Here is a 25,124-nt window from a genome sequence, read left to right as displayed (position 1 = left end):
ACTTTACAAACCAGTGCCTGTCATAAAGTTGTAGGGCGTGTGATTATGCATTTTGCATGTTTATCATGTTGGATGACAATATAGAAAAAAAAGTATAAATCTTTTAAAATGTATTCAGAAAATTAAAGGGGCATTATTCAGAATGCCATATTGCTGAAATAAACATTGACGTCTTAAGAAATCAAAGATTATAAATGTATATTAATGTTAATTATTGTACAACTGTACATTATATTTAATTGATTTTCCACTCAACTTAATGATTGATTGGGCACATTAATTCAAAATTAAAAATGATGTGCAAAAAATAATTGTTAATTTTGATATTATGGTGACTTTATGTTCCTCTAACAGATCTGTGACCGTTTTATATCATCAGTAGTTTAGTAAACTAGTGACCGGAAAAAGGGAATAATTAGAATAACAGTATAGCAGCAGAGAAACTTAATCTACGATAGAAGAAGAAAGATGTTTCAGAATGTAGTCAAAATTCTGTATACCTTTTCATGCCTTAAATCTGAGCAAATATACCAACCGCTCAGGAACGAGAATCTCTTTGTTAGTTTGAGCAGGATTTGAGTAAACTCTGAAACAGTGCTTATTGCTCAGTTATCCACTTTTGCTATAATGAAAAGCATGTCCTGAATCTGTCATGGGAGATTAGGTGAATGTGATTACTGTTGTCCTTTTGCCAGTGTTGATTTTATACCCAGCGGCAGTACAGTCAAACCATCCCGATGTGTTTTACCTTTCTTTATACAAGGGAAGATTAAAAAGATTGAATTGGTGATAAGGACTTAAAATAAAGAAATTGCATCCAAATTGTGGTCAAAATAGAAGGAAAAGGGCTATTTCACTTTTACAGTGCCATGCAAATGAATTTACCGTTGTACAAGAATGTTCTAATATTAGTACTTGTGGCTATATTTGCATCCATTTTTGAGGGTGTTAATACTTTACTTATGAAAGTGTCATCTCATTGCAGTGCTTTGCTAGGGAATTTTGTGCCAAGAGAAGAAGGCACAAGTTGGAAGTGGCTTAGCTTGGCCATCCTTTGTTTACTGCCCATTATAACATCCGGGATGGAAAAAGGTCAAGGCATGTGTATGACATCCAGCCAAAGATGTGCGTCATTCCTATGTGGTAATGTATTTCACACAACACAGAACATATGACATTTTATTGTGACATGATAAAGGACTTTTTTTTGGAAAATCGTTTTGTCGTACGCCTGATTCAGTGCTGCCAAAATGGGGGTTGTGGGATGAACTTTATGTTACTTCACTATGTGCTTACATAAACAAATATTGTTGTGTTTAGTATTTTGGAAACTGCCTACAGTTCTGTGTTGGATTCAATTAACTGAGCAGTTTTTATCTTTACCCGGTCCTATGTTGGCAATAGCTGTGAATGTTACAAGCGTGGGTGCTCTGCGAACAGCTACTACCTAACTGAGAGTGTGAAGAAGCCATTTTCTCTTGGCTCTAATTAGGATATGACAGATTGTAATGCAGTCCAGGTTCAAGAGACTTTCTTTGTAATATTTCAAGTATTGTTTTTATAAAAGCTTTAGTTCCCCTAAAAATAAATATGCTTTCATCATTTACTCACCCTCATGTTGTTCCAAATTGTATGATTTTCTTTCTTCCGTTGAACACAAAAGGAGATATATATTTAAACAGTACAAACAGATCTTTTCCATATAATGAAAGTACTGTAAATGATGACCAGAGTCAGTTAAGTGACTAGCACTATAACAGCATCTTAATGTTGTCTGTACTCAAAATTGCTGCTTGATTAGCTCACTTGATCTGAATTAAAATGAGACTTGCGAAATTTAATTGCGTTCAATCCATTTAAATTTGTATGACTGCATTAGGAGAGTAAATGTAAATGTAAATAAGTATTGTTTTATGTGTTTTCAGAGGAGGCTTAGGATAGTTTCTGTTATGTTGGATTTTGTGTGTGGTTGCCATTGTGCTTAAGATTGGAGTTTTTGTGTGAACTTTATGAGCGGCTGCATGACAGCTGTATGGTGTGTGTTGCTTTACTCACTGAGCATGAAGTGTGCTGAGATCTTAGACTTGGAGTATACTGCCCTACAAAGTCAAAATTCTGTAAATATGCTAAAACTGGAAGTTTGAAAATGGCTTTGAAGTGTTTTGATCAAATTTTGATCACTTTGATATCAGCTTTCACACTAAATCTTACCCTGATTTAACCAAATCCATCTGTCAAAAGACGAATTATAGTCTAAAGCCCGGGACACACCAAGCCGGCCGTTTTTGAGCGTCAGCTGATTTAGTGTTTTAGGTGTGCACCGTTGGCTCTAGTCGGACGCCGTCAGTTTTTTTTTTTTTTGGGGCCGATTCAGCATGTAGGCCTATAAGCCTAATCGGCATCGGGCCGTCGGTGAGAGAGAGAACTCTGACTGGCTGTTCAGCAGTCAGTGCACAAGAGTAACAGCAAAACAGCGAGCAAAAAAGTCACAATTGTACAGATAGAAGCCTGTTCAAATTATATGTCATCTTACCTGAGTGTTCCTTGGCGAATATTTTAATATTAACAGGAGCGAAGTGGAATAAAGAAAATGATCAGCAGGATTTATATTCAAAACTGTAAGCATGCGCTACTTTATTTACGGTTTGTGTATCTGCAGCCTGCCCTGCAGCGTCGGTTTCCCTTTTTTAATGACGAATACAGATGAATATATAAGCAGAAATAGACAGTTGTCTCATTTACAAAGGTTTTTTTTTTACACTGGACACGTTTGCTGCAGCCTGAGTCCGAGCGCGATAGTTCCCCCGCAAGATTGGTCCGGTTTCATACTCAACTTGATTCTATTGAACCCTGGTGCATTTGCGTTCATCTTACGTCATCACAAATATGTACAGCGCGCGCATGATACAAAATAGAACACGGGTCAATATGTTGTGTATTTTTTATTAATGTGGTGCTATTATAGCCTGACTACGTCAGACTTCCTACTTCCGCTAATTTCATTTCGCTCCTGTAGTCAGTCTGAGATAGCAGCGTATCTTTCAGTTTTCCACCGGCCTGAAAACAGCCGGGCCAATCAACGAACAGAGGGCGGGCTGAGAGCCGTGACGTAGACGCTGATTGTACCGTGGTGGATGCGTACTTGCGTAGATTTACTTCACATAATCTGCAAAAGTCGTTCACAGCCATGTTCACTCCGGTATTTCGCTCGATGGTTTAGTTTTTGCATCATACATGTGTTTACAGTGGAAGTTAGATGCGGCTGAGCATGCGCATAACACACGCCATAACCAAACGTTATGTGATTGGCTTACGGGTAACCAATAATTTTAAACTTCAGACAAGCGCCCCCCCGCAAGAGAGAAAACACTTCTCTATTATGCTATTCCAGACTCTCTCTACGAAGCAAAGTGAAGTAGCAGAGTCTGGTATTACCAGGCTAGTGCTATTATGCGAAGCAGAGTGAATGGCACTTGAGTCGCACCCTTAGTAAACTTGCACAGTAGCCCACCAGGTACAGCATTGCACTTGCTTGGGTACGAGCCCTGTGAAACACGAGTCATGATAAAAGCTCTAAAAAGTTTGATTTTGTTACACTATTGTTAGGTCTAGGAGTAGCTGTCCAATGGAAAAATTAAATCAAATGCGATAGAGCATTAACCTTGTAGTGCCACCCACATTGTCATTTCATTTCTGAACTACTATATGTATGATGAAAAACGTAAAAAAAAAAAAATTTAAAAGTAGATTCACTTCATTTTTCAATAAAACTGGATGCACTTTTAGTGCCACAAACTGAATATTTCACTTTGAAAGTGTCGCGAAACATGCAAAAAACAACGTAATTTATTTTTGTAGAACTGTCGCCACTGGAATGTATTTCCAATAAGCCTGGGTTGCATGAATTACAAAAATAATTACTATGACTGTCAATATGAGGTTGAGTACACGATGAGAGATTATTTTGGGATTAACCATTCCTTTAAAAAAAAAATAAAAAAAAAAAGTTGCGAACCAGCACCAGCATTTTTGATGATTTTCACAAAACTTTCATGGCCCCTAGAATATTTTCTTGTATGAATATCTGAACATACTGTAAAATATATCAAAAGAAAGAACAGAACCACTGCAAAGACTATGTCCGGTTTGGATTCAGAACGATAATCAAAACATATACTGAGTAGATTAAGTCCATCAACACCAGTAACTTTAGGCAGTTTCGGTTTATAAGCTGTTGAATGTTTGATGATCGCATTAGTTTAAGCTTACATGTGCATATGCTTCGATCGCTTGTTTCTGCTTGTTTTTGGATCCGGATATTCTGTACTCTTTCAGAAGATGTGTAATAGCGCCCCCTACCCTATAACAGTGAAAACATAGATTGCCAGAAAATTCTGTCGGGGAAATAGTTACATTTAAAGTCCATATTGAAGATTCTGACAAATACGAACCCTGTTGAAGAAGTTCTGTAAACCCAGTTACTCTAAAGAAGCATTTTTCATTAGCAATCCAGTGTTACAAGGTGCTAAGGTCAAAAGATTTATCAGATGGGAGCATTTGAATTTTAAAACTTATTGAGGGAGGGGCCATGTTTGGTGATTGAAGAGAGGTAAGAGAACCAGCTTAATTAGTTTCATCTGAAGAATTATTGGGCTCTAATATAATGGTGTGATTCATCTTTCTCACCATCTGGTCCAAGAGAAGTGCTCCAGTGGTGCTGATTGCTTTCACTGGTGCTGTGTGGAGGTAATAGGCTGTTCAAAGCCGACTCCACTGTGGACAGCTGAACAGAGGTGGGGCAGCAGCATCTGGGCTTGAGGTTGTCACCAGCTGCCTGTCAGGCAAACTCCCTTAACAAGCAAACGAAACCAACTCTATCCAGCATTATGCGCTTATGCTGAAGGGGAACAATCGTTATGTCTTTGGAGGACTGGCAAACTGATAGCAAGCCTGATGGCCCACAAGGTCATTGGATGCTAGGGAAAAATTATTATCTTAAATGGTGTTCCAGTTTCTTGTAATTATTGTACACTAATTTACCCTGGACCCGAGTGATTTTGCACCATTTTGAAATATAACGGATGGACCATGGTCTCGTCGGAGCAATCATACAGATAATCTGTGTAGGAAAAAGGTTCAAAAGACGTCTGATCAAACTGTTCATCTCCTGCTGACAGTGTTGTCAAAAAAAAACAGTCAATAATCAAAGGAATAACAAGCTTGATTCAAAGGGCACTGCGTTTCATACTCTCTCCCAATGGGCCCTTAGTCCTCAGTCCTTGTCACGAGAATCTTGATGTCTAATTTTAGAGCTCTGAATAATTACAGAGTCTGGATGACATTTTGCAGCCCGTGTGTGGTCTCGGCTAACTCACCTTTTTGACACAGACCATCTCCCTTCACAATTATATGAAGCGCAGTTCATGAAGGTCTGCTCTTCATACAAACAAAATATCTGTAGGAAGATTTTTGTTCTTTAAACTCTTGATGCATGGAGCACATTACCTTGTAATCGCAATTCAAAGTCCCAATTAAAACCAAACGGGGCTTGCTCTTCATTACCCGATCTCCAGGCGATTCTTGGGTCATTAAGCTCTACCTGTATCGGTGGAAATGTTTAAGAGGTGAACATCTGGAGGTTACGAGATTGAATATAAAATGCAATGTCTCTGTGTCCTCTCTTTGACTTTTGTCCAGAGAGGCCAAAGATAATGAAATGTAATGCCGTGTGATAAGGATCTTGGCAGCGTTTTCTGCGACGCGATGCACAAATCATCAACGTTTGATAAAGCAGTAGATCATTTATGTAGAATGTTAATTATTTAGCCTCACACTGCTTATTGAAAAGTGACAAAATACAAGATTTTGGTGTAAGTCCCTACCGTTATTTTTTAGAAACCTTGGGTTTACTCATAACATAAAATATAGATGCAGCTATATGAAGTCTTTACATTTTAATGCCGTGATAGTACAGCATCATTCCTCAAAGCCCTAGAGATCTAGTCTTTATTCACTGCTGTGCCTAAAATCCTTTTTATCTTAAGAACACCTCTGTGGTGTCCATGACACAAGGTAGCACATCTTTTGTCACACAGAGGGAATAATACCCCCGAATAACCTTTGTTAAGCTTGATAATATGAGCTCTGTGTATGAAAATATGATGCACTTGTCAAGAAGAAATTCTCTGAAATTGCACCAAAAAGATTAGTACGACATACACACTGTGGGAGGAGTCTTAGATTTGACTATATTTAACAGATTGTGTGGGAGGAGCCTGACATTTGAAACATTAAATGGTTAGTTCACCCAAAAATTAAAATTATGTCAGTAATTACTCACCCTCATGTTGTTCCAACCCCGCAAGACTTTCGTTCATCTTCGGAACACAAATTAAGATATTTTTGATGAAATCTGAGAGCTGGCTCACTCCTTCATAGGCTGCTAGGTAATCGATATCTGCCATCCCAGAAAAAGTTAGTAAAGACATTGTTAAAATAGTCCAAGTGACTACAGTGGCTCAACCTTAAGTTTATCAAGCGACGAAGATACTTTTTAGTGCGCAAAAAAAAACTAAAAATAACGACTTTATTCAACTATTCATTTTCTTCTGTGTGGGCCTCTGAGTGAGTTCACGTAGTGTAACAGCGCAGCGCTTGTGGGTTGTACGTCAGAACATAGGCTCACTATTGGCTGACGCTGGTCATGTGTGTGATGCTGGCCAATAGTGAGCCTATAATCTGACGTACAACCCAGAAGCGCTGCGCTGTTACACTACGTGAACTCACTCAGAGGCCCACACAGAAGAAAATGAATTGTAAATGTGAAAAGTTTTATGCCAGATTGCAGCGCTGTCTATTAAAGTCTTCAGATCTTTCATAGCTTCAAGGATTGTATAAATGTATTTCTTTAATTCATTTTTGTTTGAATAATTTATACGTTCATCTATGTTAAATGTATCTACCACTGGTAGATCCAGATGCTGTTAAAGTTCGCCTCAGGCCGACTTCAAGGAGTTTTCGTTGATCAATATTTTTTTAAGTAGAGGTACCAGCTAAATTTTTATTAATTATTAACTCTGCACTTTTGAGAACTACTAAAGCAGAATTAGAAGCAAATTGAGAAATTAATAAATATTAACTTTAGCCAGACTTGATCCTTACCAACAGTTTTTTATCCTGTGAGGTGATTTTTATCTGAAACTACATGTGTTTAAAAAAGTATTTTTCTACACAGAACTGTTTTATGATTTATGGGAAGCCCACATAGTTCAACCATGCAATATTCATATTTAATTCCGTCCTCGACTTTTTCAAAGCAAATTTTATTCTTGCCTCAATATTGATTGGAGAAGAATGCGGGGAAGAAGTTTAAAACTGATTTTATTTCAGTTACCTAGATACTCTAGAGATTCGAGTGGTCACATTCTGCAATAAACATAGGCTGCATCTCACAACATCCTACTAAAGCAATGTTTGTTACTGTAATGGAATCAGAATAACTTGACAAATATTGGCAGCCTGAAGTGAAAAGGACACATGGAAAGAACAACCAAAGGCCTTTTCTTCCTGGTCTCACAGCAGGTGGAATAACAACATAAACTCACAGGGTTCAGGCTTCGGCTGCCGAAGAGACTAGCACACTATAAAAAGCAGCAAGATGAGTCAATGTTGCCATCTTGTGGAAAGTGAATATCCAATCACATGGCCAGCTCACTCACACAAAGAAAGGCTCTCATTACATAAAGTCAAAAGAGAAATGTTCTTTCTTGATATATGATAAATTAAGATGACAACCTACTCCCAATTAGCACAATTAAAAGTATTCCTATATATAGCTGTTTATATAGATATAATCACATTAAGAGGAGCATTACTTTTAAAGATGTGATTAAAAGAGGCTTATATTCAATATTAAACAGTTGAAAAGCACTTATGAGTCATGACAGTCTTGACAACTCGAGTTAAAACAACAACAACAACAACAACAACAAAACTTTCATTGCCATTGGTTTGCCTTATGGAGCTGCTGTAATGATCACACTCAGTGCAGTTGTGAGTGTTTTTAAACCCTCTCTTGTTTCTGTGACCATCGTCAAACACTATTTAGTGTCTCGCTGGAGATTTGGATGCTTGTTGCATTCAAGATGATCCACAGTAATCAGCTCCTTTGAGTCCGTCCTTCTGAGCAGCAGCACTTCTCGCTGTGTCTTTATGTTACATCATTCTCCACATGGCATATTATTAAGCTTATGGGAGCATGCTGGAAGAAAGCCTTGCCCTCCGATTCTTCGTTGCACTGAGCCTCAGCTGTTACGAGCGCAGATGGATCACTTGCCGACCAACCCAGCGCAAGCCATTGAAAGTAATTTATGCATGCTTCTGGAGGACATTCTTGGCATTGACGTGACTCACATTGCTGTGATGCCTTTGAATATGATATTAATGACATGAGTTGGCTCTGTCAACAGGGATGATTTCTAACCGGAACAGAAGAACGACATCGCCCTGGTGGATTTCTGCATTGCACCTACACTCCTAAAAGTAAAGGTTCCAAAAAGCAGTGACGCCATAGACAAACTATTTTTGGTTCCCCAAAGAACCTTTCAGTGAACAGTTCTTATTTTTTATTTATTTTTTCTTAGTGTGAAGAACATTTCAAATCTAAATAATCTTTTGTATAATGCAAAGGTTCATGGAACTATTGATGCCAATAAAGAACCTTTATTTTTAAGAGTGTACCAGAACACAGCCATCTGAAATTCTGACCAGGTGCAGTGTCACAGTGATGCTTAGTTATGCAGTGGTGTTTCTTGTGTGCACTGCGGCAGATTACCGGAGCTTAACATGCCACACTGGAGATTTAGCTTTTATGTAGCCCATCCTCCAAGTGGCAATGCATGATCCAGGTGTTTTTTCCCCCCTGAAAACACTGTGAAGGGCATGTTTTAGGAAAATGCTAAAGCTTGAAACACAATGAAAGTGGCTTTTCTGTCACAGGGGGTGCTGGTTGCTCTTGCTCAACTCCCTGTGACTGAAAAGCTCAAAGGCATTTGCATGAAATCCCTCATTGGCAGACACATCATGCCTTTCAATTTGTCCCTCTTCACGGCATCATACCTATTAACTCTCCCTGAGTTTAATTGCATCTTCTAATGCGTTCTCTATTATTCCTAGCATAGTTTTTCAGTTGATTATATACCATGCAGTCCACCAAGTTACAGGGGCCATTAAGAAAAACTTTTCTATTATACTGATAAGTACAAATCTCTTTAATTTGTCCTAAATGAAATGGAATTCAGAACAACTTAAGGGCCATTCCTGTTGCGTAGTACCTTAGGAGCTCTGTAAATTTACTACAATGAACATGCCTCTTGTAGGGGATCAATATCAAGTTCAGGCACTTCAGTATTATTAACTATGACTTGATTGTTTACATCGGCAAGAAAATTAACATGTTGGAAATAAAGGCTAAAGTAAGCCATTGTTCAGAGAGGGTTTGACAGTTAGCTTAATTGAGGGTGTCAACTTGAAGTTGTTCTTTTGAGTGTGACTTTTTTTTCTTTTTTTCTTAAAATGTCCTTAAAATTATACAACATGACTGGATTATTTTAGAATGAGACAAACCAACTAACACCACAAATCCATTGTAAATGCTGATTACTAAGCATGAACCTAGTTTTAACGCACTTCTTAAAATAAGAAAGGATAAAAATGAACAAATTACCTCTAAAAGATTTATTCGCTTAGAGAGTTAGTTGCAACTGCACCTCTGACCCCCCTTTGTTAATTCAAAGGATTTTACAAAAGACAAACAATATGAAAAGCGAATTTGAGGAGAAATTATAATTTTTTTTTTTTTTTAAATAGGTATTTCCCTTAAAGAAAGGGGTAAAAATATATATTTCTTAAAAGGGTCATGAACTATATTTTTTATTTTATTTTATGTTCTCGGAGGTCCACTTATAATGTTATCAAAAAAAGATTCTAATTTAGAAGTAATCTATTTTCTATCCTGTTTTTTACCCTCTCTAAACACATTTTTATAGGCATGCCGCATTCAAGACTTGGAAGTAAACAACCAATATATCGTCACTGCATCATCTTTTATTTTCAGTCTGTCTGAAAAGCCTGCGTCGAACTGTCCCTTGTTTAAAAACGAATCCGCAGTGAAATGAAGCAAACAAACGAACAGTGTCTTACTGACGCGATCTGACTGGAACCTCTTTAAAAAATGAAGTTCATCCACGGTTTATTAATGTTAGGATCACAAGGATGGCAATACAAAGACAACGTTTGTTTTCGGACTAATGAGGAAGTTTAGAGTTCTGAAACTTACAATATATTTTTATGTGACCTGTTATATGTCAAAAGATCAAGGAAAATTTGAATTCTCAATTCATGACTCCCTTAATAAATTGTCTGGTTTTCATGTTAGAGGTTATTGAAGCACCCAGGGACAAGAATTGCACCATCCACTCAAACCAGAAATGATTTAAAATTCACTCTTGTGTCCACATAATTGGGATTTTGTGATAAAAGACAAGTGACTAATTTCATTAAAAGGGCCCATGATTGACTGTCTAGACATGAACTGCTGTGTGGGGCTCTCTGAAATCAAACCCTAGGACTTTAATAACAAAGAAGGTCAGTGCCACGTGCCATTGAGTCCGTAATAATCAGCTTTCAATACCAGAACTCTTTCACACTGTCCACATTCACCTTTTCCAGGAGCCCGGCTGAATGAATGAATTTAATCTAAGAGTGATTTGTTGCCCTTGTTGAAGGTTCTGCAGACATTCTGTACATCCAAAGAGTTTGTCTCGGTCCAAGTCAAAGGGCTACGAGAAAATTCTATTTTATGTGAAGCGAAAGATTAATGTGTGTACATGTTTGTGTTTTGCCAAGGGCGATGAATGGGTTAAGGTCGACGGAGACTCAAGCAGTGAGATGTTGTATGAAGGTCATGTGTGAACTATGGTGGGGAGTTTACTTTCAAGGACGTACATGTGTGCTGTTAGAATATGCAGTCAAGAAAACAGTCTGCTTTGTGAATACAGAGCTTGGACATACAAAATAAAAGACTTGTTGTGTGTTTTCATAAGCTATTTTCCTCAACACACAGTACAAAATATGTTTCTATATAAATCTCGTGAGACTGCATGACTGCTGTCATTGTGTTACCGGTTGATGAGACCCCAATACTAATAGTTGTTGTAATTTCAAAATAAACCTCTAATTGTCCCATCAGATTATTGTATTATAATCCTCTGACAAAGCAGACATATTCATAAACTTTTCAACTTAAAAACTAGCTGGCTTAAATTTGAAGAATAATCAGTTGCCATGAATTACTGATCATGTCTTCTTTCTTTTCTTTTTACATGTACTTTTCAGAAATGTCCTAGTATAGTAACATTGCTTCTGTTTTGGTGACAAATCTAAATTGACAGCTTGCAGAAGTGTACTACATACTACAGAGTGTACACTAATCAAATTCAGTATGTACTGTAGATATTTTTTCTACAATATTTATGTTTATAGCACACTGACGTAATTTTAAGTATATTATTATCTATTAAGATGATATTATCAAGCACATAATTTGATGATGATCTTTACAACGGAACTGAATCAACACTGAACTAACTTCAGCTGAACATTTTTTTCTTTTAGAGCTGCTGTACAGCCAAAATAAACTCTGCTTGCATCAATAAACCATTTTCCTGTTATCACTGTAAAGCTGCTTTGAAACAATCTTGTATTGTGTAAAGTGCTATATAAATAAAGGAGACTTGACTTGACTATTATCAAGGTTTGTTTATAGTCATTTCACACATAATTAGGAAAGTCCATGTAGTATCAAACTTGTTTTTCAGTGTTAAGTTTGCTTTTGAAAATGGCTGTGTAGTAAGTTTATATTAAAATATTTTTATACCATTGTTCATTTAATTTAAATGTTTATTATAACTCTTTTGAATGCCTGGTAGAAGACGGATATGTTATGTTTCGCAAAATTCTAGTAAAGGTGGATGTGAAAGCAGGTAACTTCTTTACTCAATTACATATTTTACAATGTGGAAAACATTTATAGTGAACTGGGAGCATGGACTTTACTGCCTCAAAAAAAATCCCTGAACTTTGCATTACCAGCTTTGAATATCCACACAATGCCTTGGTTCTCCAAATGAAATAACGCTTGTTAAACACATTAAAAAAGGCAGATGGGAAAGATGCACCGAGGCTGATTTTAAAGAGAATCTGCCTTCTCAAATTTTCAAGCTGAAGGCTATACTACAGTATGTCAACTTATGCAAAGCACCCTTATGCAATAGCACCTCTGTAAGATCAAATTAATCTTTTTGAAGTTGTTACCAGCGATAGGCTGAAATCCAGACTCTGAACCTGGATCAGGCAGGTGCAGTATGTGCTGCCATGGGCAGGCCTTCTGGCGGTGCGAATGAGCTTTGGGCTTACACAGTGCTGTGAAGCAGTTCCCCACCATGAAACCACCTACAAACGTTCCAAAAGTGATTAAATTAACTCGGTGTGCTGCAGTGCTTGTGCCCCTTGGCTGGCAGCTATAGACTATGACCCAGAGGTTAAACACTGCCACCTCTGCCCTGGTTTTCTGTGATTATCCTCTGAATATTTTTGGACATTGTTGGCTGATGTGAATAACTGCAAGTGACCTGCTTTTGCATCTGAACCTGCAGGTGTACAGTGCTTATGAGGTTGGGTGCGATTCTAGCAGAGCAGATTGCACCACAATACCAAGGGGAGTATAAAGTTGTGCTTTTCTCTGATGATTTATTATTAAATGATGTTAGATAAGAGTGATAATGATTTTTTGGTGCCTTGTTTAACATGACGGCCTGTTGTTTGAGGTATTTCCACACTTAGTACGTAACTTCAGAATAACATAATATCTCTGGGAATTGACTAGGAACTAGACTAACCCAGCCTGAGGTCTTTTTAGAACAGCTAAGCTTTGCGGGGTAACCGTTTATTCAGCAAAGTAATGGCCTGGAACTTTAATTGTCATGGGTAGTTCATCTTCACCAACAAAAGCAGCTAACAATGAGGTCTCGGTAGAATGCCTACTTTTCACCTAAACTGGTGGTGATTAAGCTCTCTCTACTTTTTGCAGCTGTGCAGAGCAAAAGAACTGCTCAGGGGGGTTTACGTGATGATCTATCAGCTGGTTCAATACTATATTTGATATTTAATTCATATTTAATTCTGGCTTTGTTTAACCTTCAGTGTCCTTAACAAAAATGTTACAGAGGACTGCTCTTTGAAAAGTTCAGCCAAAAATTAGAATTCTTTCATTATTTATTCACTGTTATGTTGTTCCAAATCTGTTTGACTACTTTCTTTCTGTTCTGTAACACGAAAGGAGGAATTATCGGAGAATGTCATATTTTTTTCTTGCAATTACAAGGAATGGAGACTTCCGAGCTTCAAAAGGATGCAAAAGCTCTAAAATCATCATAAAAGTAATACATACTGTATGATTCATGGGCTATATTTAAAGTCTTCTAAAGCCATCCAATAACATAGTGTGAAGAACAGACTGCATTAAAGTTGTATTTCACTGAAAATATTGACGTCCACCCATTGACATAGCTCTCCTTGGCGTATTTATGAGAGTTCCTGATGATGTCTGATTCATGAGAAAGTTCAAAAAACCGACCTAAATTATTATTAGTTTAAAATAACTGACTCACTGGATAGGAAGATTACCAGTGAAAAACAATTGAATACTGTAAATGTTATCATACATGACTTCAGAACTTTTGTTGTATAGCCCATCAGTTGTATGAAACCCTTTTAAAACCGTTTTGATGCTTTCATGGAGATATTGCATCCTTTTTTAACCTTGAACCTTGAAACCAATGAAAAAGCTTTAAGGGGAAGCTTTAATGTAAAACTTGATTAAATGTTGTTGTGGGTTTATTATTATCTTGTACTTCGACCTTATGGTTGTAATTTGTTTTCTTGTCTCTTTTTCAAGCTATTTATATTTTTGTTTGATCTGAAATGTGAGGCGCATCATATTTACGCTCAGCTTGTCACTGTTCCTAAAACTTGTGTCAGACAGCAGACTTAGATGAATTTTGAAGGGTGTTTAATTAATAATCATGACACAGCCTTGGGAGCATTTCTGATGTAATTGCAGCCTATTATTTACTAACGCTCCTAAAGTTGTTAGAAGTGTTAAACTTGGGCTTATGTTTGATAGACTTTTGTTGTCTTATTCGTTTCACATCCCTTATGAAAAAGAAGTATACTTCAAGTTATGAAGTATACTTAAGTAATGTTCAAGTATATTTTTAAGTATACTTTATGTAGTAAGTATACTAATATCAATGTGTACATGGATAGCTGGAAAATTCAGTGAATGGTGGGGAAAAGTAGAATTAGAGTAAATTCCTACACACTACCAGTGGACTAGCCTACACAAAAATTCAGATACGCAGAATTAGAAACATATCTGTTTCATATCAATATTCTAATCAAAATTTTCAAACAATGTAAGTTTTATGAGACTGTATATGAAAAACATGTAAAAAAAAAAAAAGTTTATTTAATAGGCTACTCAATCAAAAGAGTTAACACAACTACAAGCCAAGTATACTTTGAATACTTAATTATACTTTTAAGTATATCTCGATCAAAAGATTGAGTACAAGTACTGGCCAAATATTCTTGGACTTTTCTCTCAGTATAAGTCAAGTACACTTAAGTGTAATTTTAAGTATATTTCTGAGAAGTACATAAAGTATATTTTGAGAAGTATATAAAATGTAGACTGAAAGTATTCTTTCTTATGTTTAGTTTAAAAGAAGTATACTAATAGAACACTTGAATGATCTTCACTCCTCAGTTTTTGTGCAATTTTTTTCTCCTGTGAGGATATTAAAAGACAATCAGTATTTCAGTTCAGATGAAGACATGATTTTGTTAATGATTTTTTGCACTCGTCACTGAAGTGTGATTAGTTCTGTGTGTTCTTAGTTCTGTCCGTTCTTCCCTGGTTCAGATGTCACAGATGATTAGAAATGCGTTGCAAAACAAAGTCCATTGCGATTTATACACAAGGTTTCCTACAAGTAATTTGGATATGCTTGTCATTCATACCTCTGTTAAAAGTTCACTCACAAGCTTGTCTGGGAAATTGACATTCATGTTTGTGGAGGTTCAGTCCTCTTGTGTTTGTAATAGTGTCTCAGTATATGTAGTCGCTGAATTACAGAATATCTCCCTTGGAAGTTGAAGCCCATTAAAATGATAGATTGCACTGTGTCGTAGTTTATGCTTAGGGACAGTTTACACCCACAAAGCAGTCTAATTGCATTCATTCCGGTGAAAAATCCACAAACGTTGAATCTGGGCTCTCAGGCGAGTTGGCAGCAGTCTACCTGACATCAGAAGACTGCCTTTGAGGGGGAAGAACGAAAATTTAAATTTTGACAATGAAAAGACAGGCTCTATATCATCTGAAGTCAGTGGACAGGCCTACCATGCATAATTTCAAAGACGGCACAAAGCCTGTACAAGCAAGCGATGGATGGGTTCATTTCTTCTTCTCTAAAGCTTGTTGATCTGCACATTCCTCCCGTCACATCTTGTTAAATTGAATGACAATCAGTGCATCATTCCAACCTCTGAGACAAAGTCTCTACTTCCCATTTCAGGCTAGAAACATCTGACAAACATCGCACTTGCCTCTCATGCTGTGTGTCATTTTCTGGCACTGCAGAAAATACCTCAGAGAATGTATGAATAGCAATTAAGACATTTTCAAATGAGGTGGCTTTGGTACAACAGTTCGTCTTTCTCTTCCTCTTCCCTGCCTTGCCATATCACTTCTGACATTTTTGACAGCAATTACTATTTTTTTTTTAATGTATGTACGTATATATAGGTCAACACTGTATATAAAATAATATCCACTGTATTGTTGCTTTATTTGTATTTTCTGTTTGTCTTGAGCTTCTAGCATATAAATAACCCCCAAGTTATATTTGTTGTCAGAGTTGTAATATTTGTTGTAGGGGCAAAATGTAATATTCAAAAGAAAAGAAAAAGAAAAAAATGTTTTATAGAAATATTTCTTTTGACATTTAATCTCTGCATACCCAACATAAATGCATTTGCTGATCTGATGCATAGTCCTAGATTATCCATCTCCTCAACAGCACTATGAGTATTCTAAGTTCCATATCAGTCACTAAAAGTAAAAAAACAAAAGTCCTCCGAAGCCATACTATAGATTTGTGTGAGAAACAGGCCAGTTTTCAAGTTATTGTATATATATATATATAAACCAAGCGGCAACCTTCCAGTCTCTCTCGTGAAGCCAATACAGAAGTGACTTAAACTGCAATTCATCGACTGGCCGCTAGAGACAGGCTCCAATTCCATATATCCCCCATATTAAAATGGCCAACTTTACAGCAGAAAAAAAATGTTTATAGCCTGGTACAAAAATTGGTTTTGGTCTATATAGCTATTATTTTTTATAGGTTATTATGTTGTTGTTGTTTTTTTTATAACTCATCCATTTAAATTATATGAAGCCTTAAAGTTCTGCATTGAGTGACAGATGAATTGCCTCTGCTGTCTGTTGTCTGTTAGTGTTACGTCACCTCAGCTAATTCCAGCTGCTGAACTTGCCATCTCTGCCATGTTTGTGCTTTTTTCAGGATTATTTCATACAATTTAATACACATATTAAACCTTCGCCCACGCCTTTGGATTCCGTCATCGTCGAGGATCGAGAGAACAACCATCGCTGGTTTTCAGTTGTTTTCCTCTGTGAAAATTTACTAATGGATGTCTGACAAGTTTTCAGATATAGAGGCTTCACTCATTACCATGCTCTCATGGAACAGATAGACTATATGTGCTTATTTAACTTTTTAGTGTTAAATAAAAAGTACCGACAGATGAAATCATGCAAGTGTCAGTGCTTTCTCCGTGCATGCAATAAATGCACATCCTTGAATGAGGGTGGATTTCTAGCACATTTGCTTGAACTTCTTAGGTAAAACCTATGGTTAAACTCAATTTGAGAGGCGGCCAAACTCAGAATTTAAAATGGACTGAATAAAGCTCTCTACGAACTTGACGTGCGATGCTGACTGACATGTATGAGCATGATTCACTGTCACACACACACACGCTCAGAGCAATATTGTAAGTTACTGCATAATACATTTTTAACCATTAATAATACAGCATCACGACACACAGTCTCACTTTTAGCTATCTCTATTAACTATTATAGTGTTTCTAAGGGCAAAATCATGAACTTTAACTATTGGCTTTACATCATCAAGTCAGCTGTCACTTTAGCGCGAGGCCCTGTGCGGTCGCACACTTGGTACTGCAGTGCCAGTAGCATCTAGCATTAGCTCCTTAGCCTGAGCAAACTCGATCACGTCGAGCCAGCCGGGCATGGTTTCAGCAACCAGGCACCTCAGCTCCACCCATGTCCCGCCTCTTTGCCCATTTTGGGTGACCCGGGAGTGACGCAAAGCCAAGATGGTGACGGCCGGCTCCGCCCACTTTAGGCTTCAAAAAAGCTGATCAGAAACCTACGGGTGAAGTCACGGACACTATGTCCATATTTTTTTACAGTCTATGATATAAACACATACAGTTTTGGGGGGTAACGCATTAAAAGTAACGTGAGTTACGTAATCAGACTACTTTTTCAAATTAGTAGTAGAGGAACACATTACTTTAAAATTTACAACAAAATATCTTAAATTGAGTTATTTTTTCAATGAAGTAAAGCAAGTTTCTAAGTTTTCCCATTTATTGACTGACACCAAGTGCAGAGGCGTTGTGTGAACATGATGCTTATTGTAGTTCTAGACTAAAAGTGAGCATGCACTTACTCATCTCACTTTCACAAAAACAGATTCAGTAGGCTATTCCTCAAAATGAATAAAAACTGAAATGCAAAATAGTACGCAAAACTGCACTAATCAAATTTAAATTACACAAATATACTTTATGCATTTAATCTCAATGTATTAATCAATGTCTTTGCTGCTGACCTTCAATGATCTATACTAATAGCAAATATAAACATCACATTTGTGTTTAATTTTTTTGTTTTTATTGCTGAAGTTAGAGTTTTGAGCTTTCTTCTCCCGTGTCCTATAGTCTTTTGCGATCCAGAACGGGAGCACAGCTGATTGATTTGTTTGAGCTGTGCCCTCTACTGTACAGGCGTGAATTTGCATTCCCTTTCGTTCAGTCACTACGAGTTACGTCAGTGAATGACGAAATGGGGGCTTCGCTTAGAAGCCTATCACCTTCAAGTTTTAGAAAACGAGCAAATGGCAATGGAAATGTCATGGGTCTGCGGAATTTGCATAGCGTAAGCCGACCGCATGGGTATAAAAAGAGGACGCCGGCAATCTCGCATCATGTTTTTACTTCGGAGCCAAGAGTATCTCTTCACTCTCTGCAAGCCTGTTCTGAGTTCTTCGTGGTTCTACGAGACAAGCGACTCTTCAGGGTAATGGTGTGACAGCGTGTTCCAGCGAGATCACATTGCCTGCTTCTGATCTGTGCAGTGATCTGCCATCAGTGTGTGTTTCTCCTTGGGCGCTTCAGTATTTTCCTCTCATTCACAAAGGAGCTTGCACGTGGCACGTCTTTTTAAAGATGTCTCGTCCGTGCACTTCTGGGTGCGGTCGGTCTGTTTCATCTTCTGATGGGCACAACCGCTGTCTAGCATGTTTGAGCTTAGATCACGCTTAGGCAGCATTTGTGGATGACTCATGTTCTCATTGCGGGAACATGACCATCGTGACGCTTCGGTCGAAACTCTTGTGCGCCACAATCCACAGGTGTCATCAGTGAGATTTGCCGCCCCAGAGGATGATACTATGACCCTCCACCCTGTCCCGAGCACTCGTGGTTGTATGATTGGTTTTTGGGGGAGGCGAGTGATGACGTCCATCGGTGCCCGCCTCCAATACCTTTCTTCCAGGAGTTGCATGAGGAGGTCACGAGTTGCACCGTTGTCTTCCCGCGATCGCTCGGTGGCCTCCTCCGCCTTGATGGGGCCGCGGCTAAAGGGTACACTGGGGTCCCTCCGGTGGAGTGCTCTGTTGTGATGCAGCTGTGTCCTCAGTGTGTCCTCAGAGTGCTTCAATCTGGCGTGGTGATCCTAAGCACCCCTCCAAAGCCTGTAGATTTTCGTCTACCCTGGTGGCGAAGTCCTACAGAGCTGTGGGGCTAGCCGCCACCTCGCTGCATGCCATGGCCATCCTGCAGGTCTACCAGGCCCGGATGCTCAGGGATATGCACGAGGGTAGAGCTGACCCATGCAAGAGCTGCGTGCTGCCACCGACCTCGCTCTCCGGGCGACAAAGGTGACCGCATGCTCCCTGGGTCAGGTGATGTCCACAGCTGTGGTCCAGGAGAGGCACCTCTGACTGAACCTGGCCGATATGCAAGAGTCTGAGCAGACCCGGTTCCTCGACTCTCCCATATACCAGGCCAGCCTCTTCGGTGGCGCAGTCGAGGACTTCGCTCAACAATTCTTGACGGCCCAGAAGCAGTCTGAGGCTATCAAGCATGTTCTGCCCCGGCGGCCAGATGCTGCCTCCACCCAACCGCCAGCTCAGACACCTCAGACTGAGGCTCCCGCCCAGCCCCAACAGCAGCCTTCACCCGGGCCGTGCCATGGAGGTGGCCGCAGGAACAAATAAGATAAGAAACAAATAACAAAGGAGAATAAATCCTCCTCGCTATCTTCTTATACACTCTTGGGACCTCGCAGTGGTCTTATCTGCCCTGCAGAGAGCTCCACTTGAGCCATTGTGATCAGTTGAGCTTAAGTTCAACTCCATCAACTCCATGGCCTTCATCAAGAGGGTTGACGAAGTGTGCCTGGAATTCGGGCCAGCTTACTCTCATGTGATCTTGAGACCCCTCCCTGGTTACGTGCCCAGGGTTCCCACCACTCCTTTCAGGGATCAAGTGGTGAACCTGCAAGTGCTGCCCTTGGGGGAGGCAGACCCAGCTTTGGCACTGCTCTGTGCAGTATGCGCCCTCCGTGTTTATGTAGACAGAACGCAGTGTTTCAGGACCTCAGACCAGCTCTTTGTCTGTTATGGTGGGAAGCGGAAGGGAAAGGCTCTCTCCAAACAAAGGTTGTCTCACTGGATAGTGGACACCATTGTCTTGGCTTACCAATCGCAAGGTCGACCATGCCCCCTTGGGGTGAGGGCTCACTCCACCCGGAGTGTAGCTTCCTCCTGCGCTTTAGCGCATGGCGCCTCACTAACAGACGTCTGTAGAGCTGCAGGCTGGGCGACACCCAACACTTTTGCGAGATTATATAATCTCTGCGTAGAGCCAGTGTCCTCTCATGTACTCGCTTCCACTAGCCGGTAAGCAGGACCTGCTCAGTGTCATCGCTTGCTGCGCCATTCCACTCCATGGACTGGATATGTGCGCTATTTCACTCAGATGAGTTCTCCTTAGACCCTGAGTTCATCCTGCACTGTTGATGCCGTCACCTGAGTGCATGCCCGGTTTATCAGCCCTTGTGATTGGCTAGGTGCACCATGTGCATGGTTCCCCTGTTGGGCGACCCCCACATGTGTATTTCCACGCTAAGCCTCCTCCGAGCATGGGTTTTCCCTCGGCAAGTTCCCTCTTGCCATCTCAAGGTTGAAACTTTCCACCCTGCAGGCTGGACACCTCTGAGTTTTCCATATGCTTCCAGCTCTCGGGTCATATGTGTATTCCAAGTCCTCCCCTCGGGTAGGCGCTGTGTTACATATTCAACCTGGGATATGCCACCCAGTGTACCTTGGTATTCCTGCGTTAAGTCTAGCCCTTCATCCGTGCTAGTCTCACGACAGGGAGCTCAGTCTTGCACAGGGCACTGGAAGACAGCTGCTGTGGCGTGATTGGATTGGGACCCCCATTTCGTCATTCACTGACGTAACTCGTAGTGACTGAACGAAAGGGAACGTCTCGGTTACGTACTTAACCCTCGTTCCCTGAGGAGGGAATGGAGACGTTACGTCCCTCTGCCACAACCGCTGTACCGCTGGAACAGCCTGGAGTTCAGTCTTGGCTCCTCAGCGGAAAACATGATGCGAGATTGCCGCCGTCCTCCTTTTATACCCACGCGGTCGGGCGGAGTTACGTTATGCAAATTCTGCAGACCCATGGCAGTTCCATTGCCATTAGCTCGTTTTCTAGAACTCGAAGGTAATAGTCTTCTAAGTGAAACCCCCATTTACAGAGGGTTACATACGTAACTGAGACGTTTCCTTTAGCCTGAGGCTTATTCATTTCACCTTTGGTGTGAAAGTGCCTTTACATTGGCCAACTATGGAACTTTAGGAAAAATTGTGAACATTTATGGATTATGGATGTCAAAAAGTAACTCTTAGGCAACCATGCTCTGACTCTCTCTTTGGGTTTTTTTTTTTTTTTTTTTTTTTTCAAATCACAAAGCATGGTTTGTCATATAGTGAGTAGAAGGGTGTGGAAAATGTGTGTGTGTGTGTGTATCTATATACTGTTTATATAATTTCTTCATATTTCATCTAATATTATGCAGGATTATTATCTCAATTACCTGCCCTTGACCTAGTTTATGCAAGTTGACATTTATTTTTCATAGCAGAGACAGAGAATGCCTTTTTTAAAGCAATGGGACTAGAAGTGCAACAGCACCATCTGCTGTAAACCCACAATTATGCATACACATTAAAATGTAAAACCATGTTCTTTAGAGCCAGGTTGAGTCTGTCTCACTGTAAGTCATTGCAAGGTCTGCTGCAACTTTTACTGGATCTAGTCCAGACTGTCGTGTTTATATTGAATTCTTATTTGAGCTCCGCAATAAGTATGCAAAGTAATTTGATGGTCCCAGTGATATCGACAGGAGCGTAGATTACTTTTATGTAATGTCCAACAAAATCACACTTGCAGTATTTTTTTGCAAGATGAAATTAATTTGTGACAGATTATTATTAAGTTTTTTGATTTCAGAGAAAGTAAAGTAAATATTCTCCAAATTAGAAAGTTGCTAATACTAATGCAACTGATGAAACTTGAAATGTTGCGAGTGGAATTTATATGGGTCTGTACTTTCTTACCTTCATTCAGAGGTCTTGGCATTGATTTCTCAGTTCCTGCTTGGATGAAACAGACACAGCTTTCCATGAACCAGAGGTCAGGTAATTTCAGAAGGCTTTTCAGATATTGCCATTTCCAACATCTGGTGGGACTGAAACAACACCTGCAGCCGTTTTAGCCTTTTGCACCCCCTCTCCACCCGTCTTCTGATGTGCTGCAGCAATTGCGTTGCATTAATAATAAATTTGTATTCCCTTTGAAATGTTCAGTCTTTGTTTTGCTCTTGCTCTGTTGGAGAACAAAGAATATAATTGCAATCTATCCATTTTATCAAATACAATCTGGCTTTGGACATTGCTCTGTCCTTTCGCATCACTTTCATCTCGTGACATTTCAGACTATCAACAAATAACACATTAATTTTTTTAAAGGTTACACTGCACCAATTCAGGTTCTTTTTTCTAGCCTTGGACCACTTAGGTGAACCTCCTAAGTCTCTGGGCCTGTTTGATTGAAATGCTATTGCCTCTTTTAATTTCATATTGATTCAGTTATGTCCTTCATGTAGAATAATGATTCTACCCATGTACTAGTATTGAACATCTTGCTGTTATTGTTAGATTTTGACTTCAAATCCATAATGTTTACCATAAAGAAAGTAGCCAGACTGTTGGTAACATGTTGATTTTGTTGCAGATGACATGGTTAATCTTTGTGGTAGTGATACTTAGTGACTTGTTTCAGTGGTCACATTTTCATTTTCAGATAGAATTCATTATTAGTTTCAAGACAGTAGTGTCTGTTAGATGTCTTACACAAGACATCTAACAGACACTACAGCTGAGGCAATATGCATCAAATGCTGTACAAGAGACAACCACTGGAGGCCACTGGAGTATTACAAAAAATAAAAAAGGGGGCTTGAAACAGCATATGCAGGACATGCAGTGCCTATTCAGATGGTACACGCCATGGAAATACTCAGGAAAGAGAATAACTTTTTTATTTCTAAGTTTCTTCAGCATGCCATATAAAACAATGAAAAAGTCAACGAAAGCATTTTCTGTATTACTAATGCGTCACACTAGTAAACTTATTCTTCATCAGCATGTTACATTCCAGTTAAGTCAGGTAATGAGGCTCTTCAATAAAACATTATGGCAGTCAAACAACAAATGAATGTCAGTACATCACAAAGCAAGAATTTATATATACTGTAACAGTTTTAATGACGTCATGGTTAAAGACCCCATGAGACCAAGAGTTTTGTGGCATTTAGTCCATGTCTGTAAGCTTTGAAGTTATACTTGTACTTGTAAATGCAGACTAAATGATCTTTTGGCAGATATACAAATGTTACATTTTCATGGCAGTGACAAAACTTAAGCCGATTTAATATGAAATGAGCCTTTTGATATATCCCACCCGAGTTCGAATAGGGAACATTTCAACACAAAACTGTTTGGCAAGTGATTTCATGGGGTCTTTAAAATATTTAATAATGGAATTCAAACATATTGAAGTAGCATGCCAATATGTTATGATAATAAATTACACTGGACCAGGGACTATATACAATACAAATTACAAAACCTTTTCATAAAGGTGAAATATCAATATGATATAATAGTATATTTTCTACTGTAAACCTTATTACCATTAAAATCATGATTTACCAACACGTGCTAATTACTTTGGTGGTTTTTGTTTATTTGTTTAGTTTTTTTGCTTCTATAGTAACTTCGTGCTGAACCTAGTCTCAGACAAAATGTGTCTTCGGATGAGAATTGTATGAGTGAGTGTCCACACTCCACAACATTTTGGGTAAACCAGGATGATTTGTTGCAAGTATACAACTGGAAGTATTCACAGTGGTTTTTAAAATTGTGTATCTAAGATCAAAATACATTTTTCACAAAATTGCACAAGTAATCAAGTATGCTGCTGTCTTTGAAATACATTTGATTTTGATATAGTTAAAAGATAGAAGAATGTCAAAAATGTTGGATGAAATTAACAAGATGTAAATACTAAAATGAAAAGTTCTATCTAAAAAAAAAAAAAAAAAATCAGCCTGGATACATTTTCAAAAGTATTCTTTTTTTTTTCTCAATATAAAATGTGAAATTTTCTTATATAATTTTATTACAGTTAAGTAAAATCTTATAAGCATTTTTTCCCCAGTCTCTAATAGTGCTGAAATATCTGAGCAAAAATAGAGTGAACTGTACACGGTTGTTAGTTAGTTGAATCCAGTATTGATGATAGCTTTGATGAACTTTCTGCACTACGTGAAAAGAGCATTCCAAGAGTTGACATTGCACGCCTTTTTGAGGTCAAAGTCCAGGGACTCTGTGCCTTCAAGGCAGTTTCACGACCACCACACAGGCCCCAGCTCTCCCGATGTTTAGAAGAACCTCCTGGAATAACAAGAGACAGAGGTTAATGACCAGTGTCCGACCGCAGCAAATTCCCTCCTCCGCAGTGCTCTCAGTCACACTTACAGCCCATTTCAGGTAATATTATGAAAGAGAGAGCAAGAGGGAGCCATGGGAAGCTCAGACAGGAGGCAAACTAGACTTGAATAGAGTGTTTCTAATGCAGACTGGCTAAGGAAAGAGTGGCTTGTGACACAGTGGAAAACAGATGAATGGCAGGAAATGCTTGCACTTCCTGTTCACAGACGCACATCATCCACGCATTGAAAGAATATTCACAAAGCTGACTGTTTTGACATAATCCAATGTTCTAGAATATTTCTAGGTTCAAGATTTATTATTATTTTGAGCACACGACATGGTTGGTAAAACTATGGACAGCTAAGATTTATTCAGGAGTATTTCAGTTCAATACAAGTTAAGTTTAACTGACAGTCCTTGTGGCATAATAACATACATATTAATTTTGAATTGCTCCTCCTTTCTTTAAAAAAAAGCAAAAGTTTCAAAATTATAGCCACAAGACATAAACAATATGCATGTTAAAGGGATAGT

General features: G+C 38.8%; 1 protein-coding gene and 1 long non-coding RNA gene across 2 annotated transcripts in view; one reads left to right on the top strand and one right to left on the bottom strand.

Annotated features, from left to right (window-relative positions):
- LOC307171120 overlaps window positions 1-25,124 on the top strand; it is a 52,585-nt gene that overhangs the window by 19,522 nt on the left and 7,939 nt on the right. The window lies entirely within an intron of this gene.
- klhl4 (kelch-like family member 4) overlaps window positions 23,118-25,124 on the bottom strand; it is a 44,139-nt gene continuing 42,132 nt past the window's right edge. The window contains exon 12 of the mRNA XM_079892530.1: window positions 23,118-24,551. Within this exon, the coding sequence (XP_079748656.1) occupies window positions 24,492-24,551 (60 nt within the window). The 3' untranslated portion in view covers window positions 23,118-24,491. The remainder of the gene's footprint in view (window positions 24,552-25,124) is intronic.

This window comes from Squalius cephalus (genome assembly GCF_949319135.1).
Source record: "Squalius cephalus genome assembly, chromosome: 14".
Classification (NCBI taxonomy): domain Eukaryota; kingdom Metazoa; phylum Chordata; class Actinopteri; order Cypriniformes; family Leuciscidae; genus Squalius; species Squalius cephalus.
The sequence above is the reverse complement of the archived record's forward strand: the minus strand, read 5'-3'. Positions and strand labels throughout refer to the sequence as shown.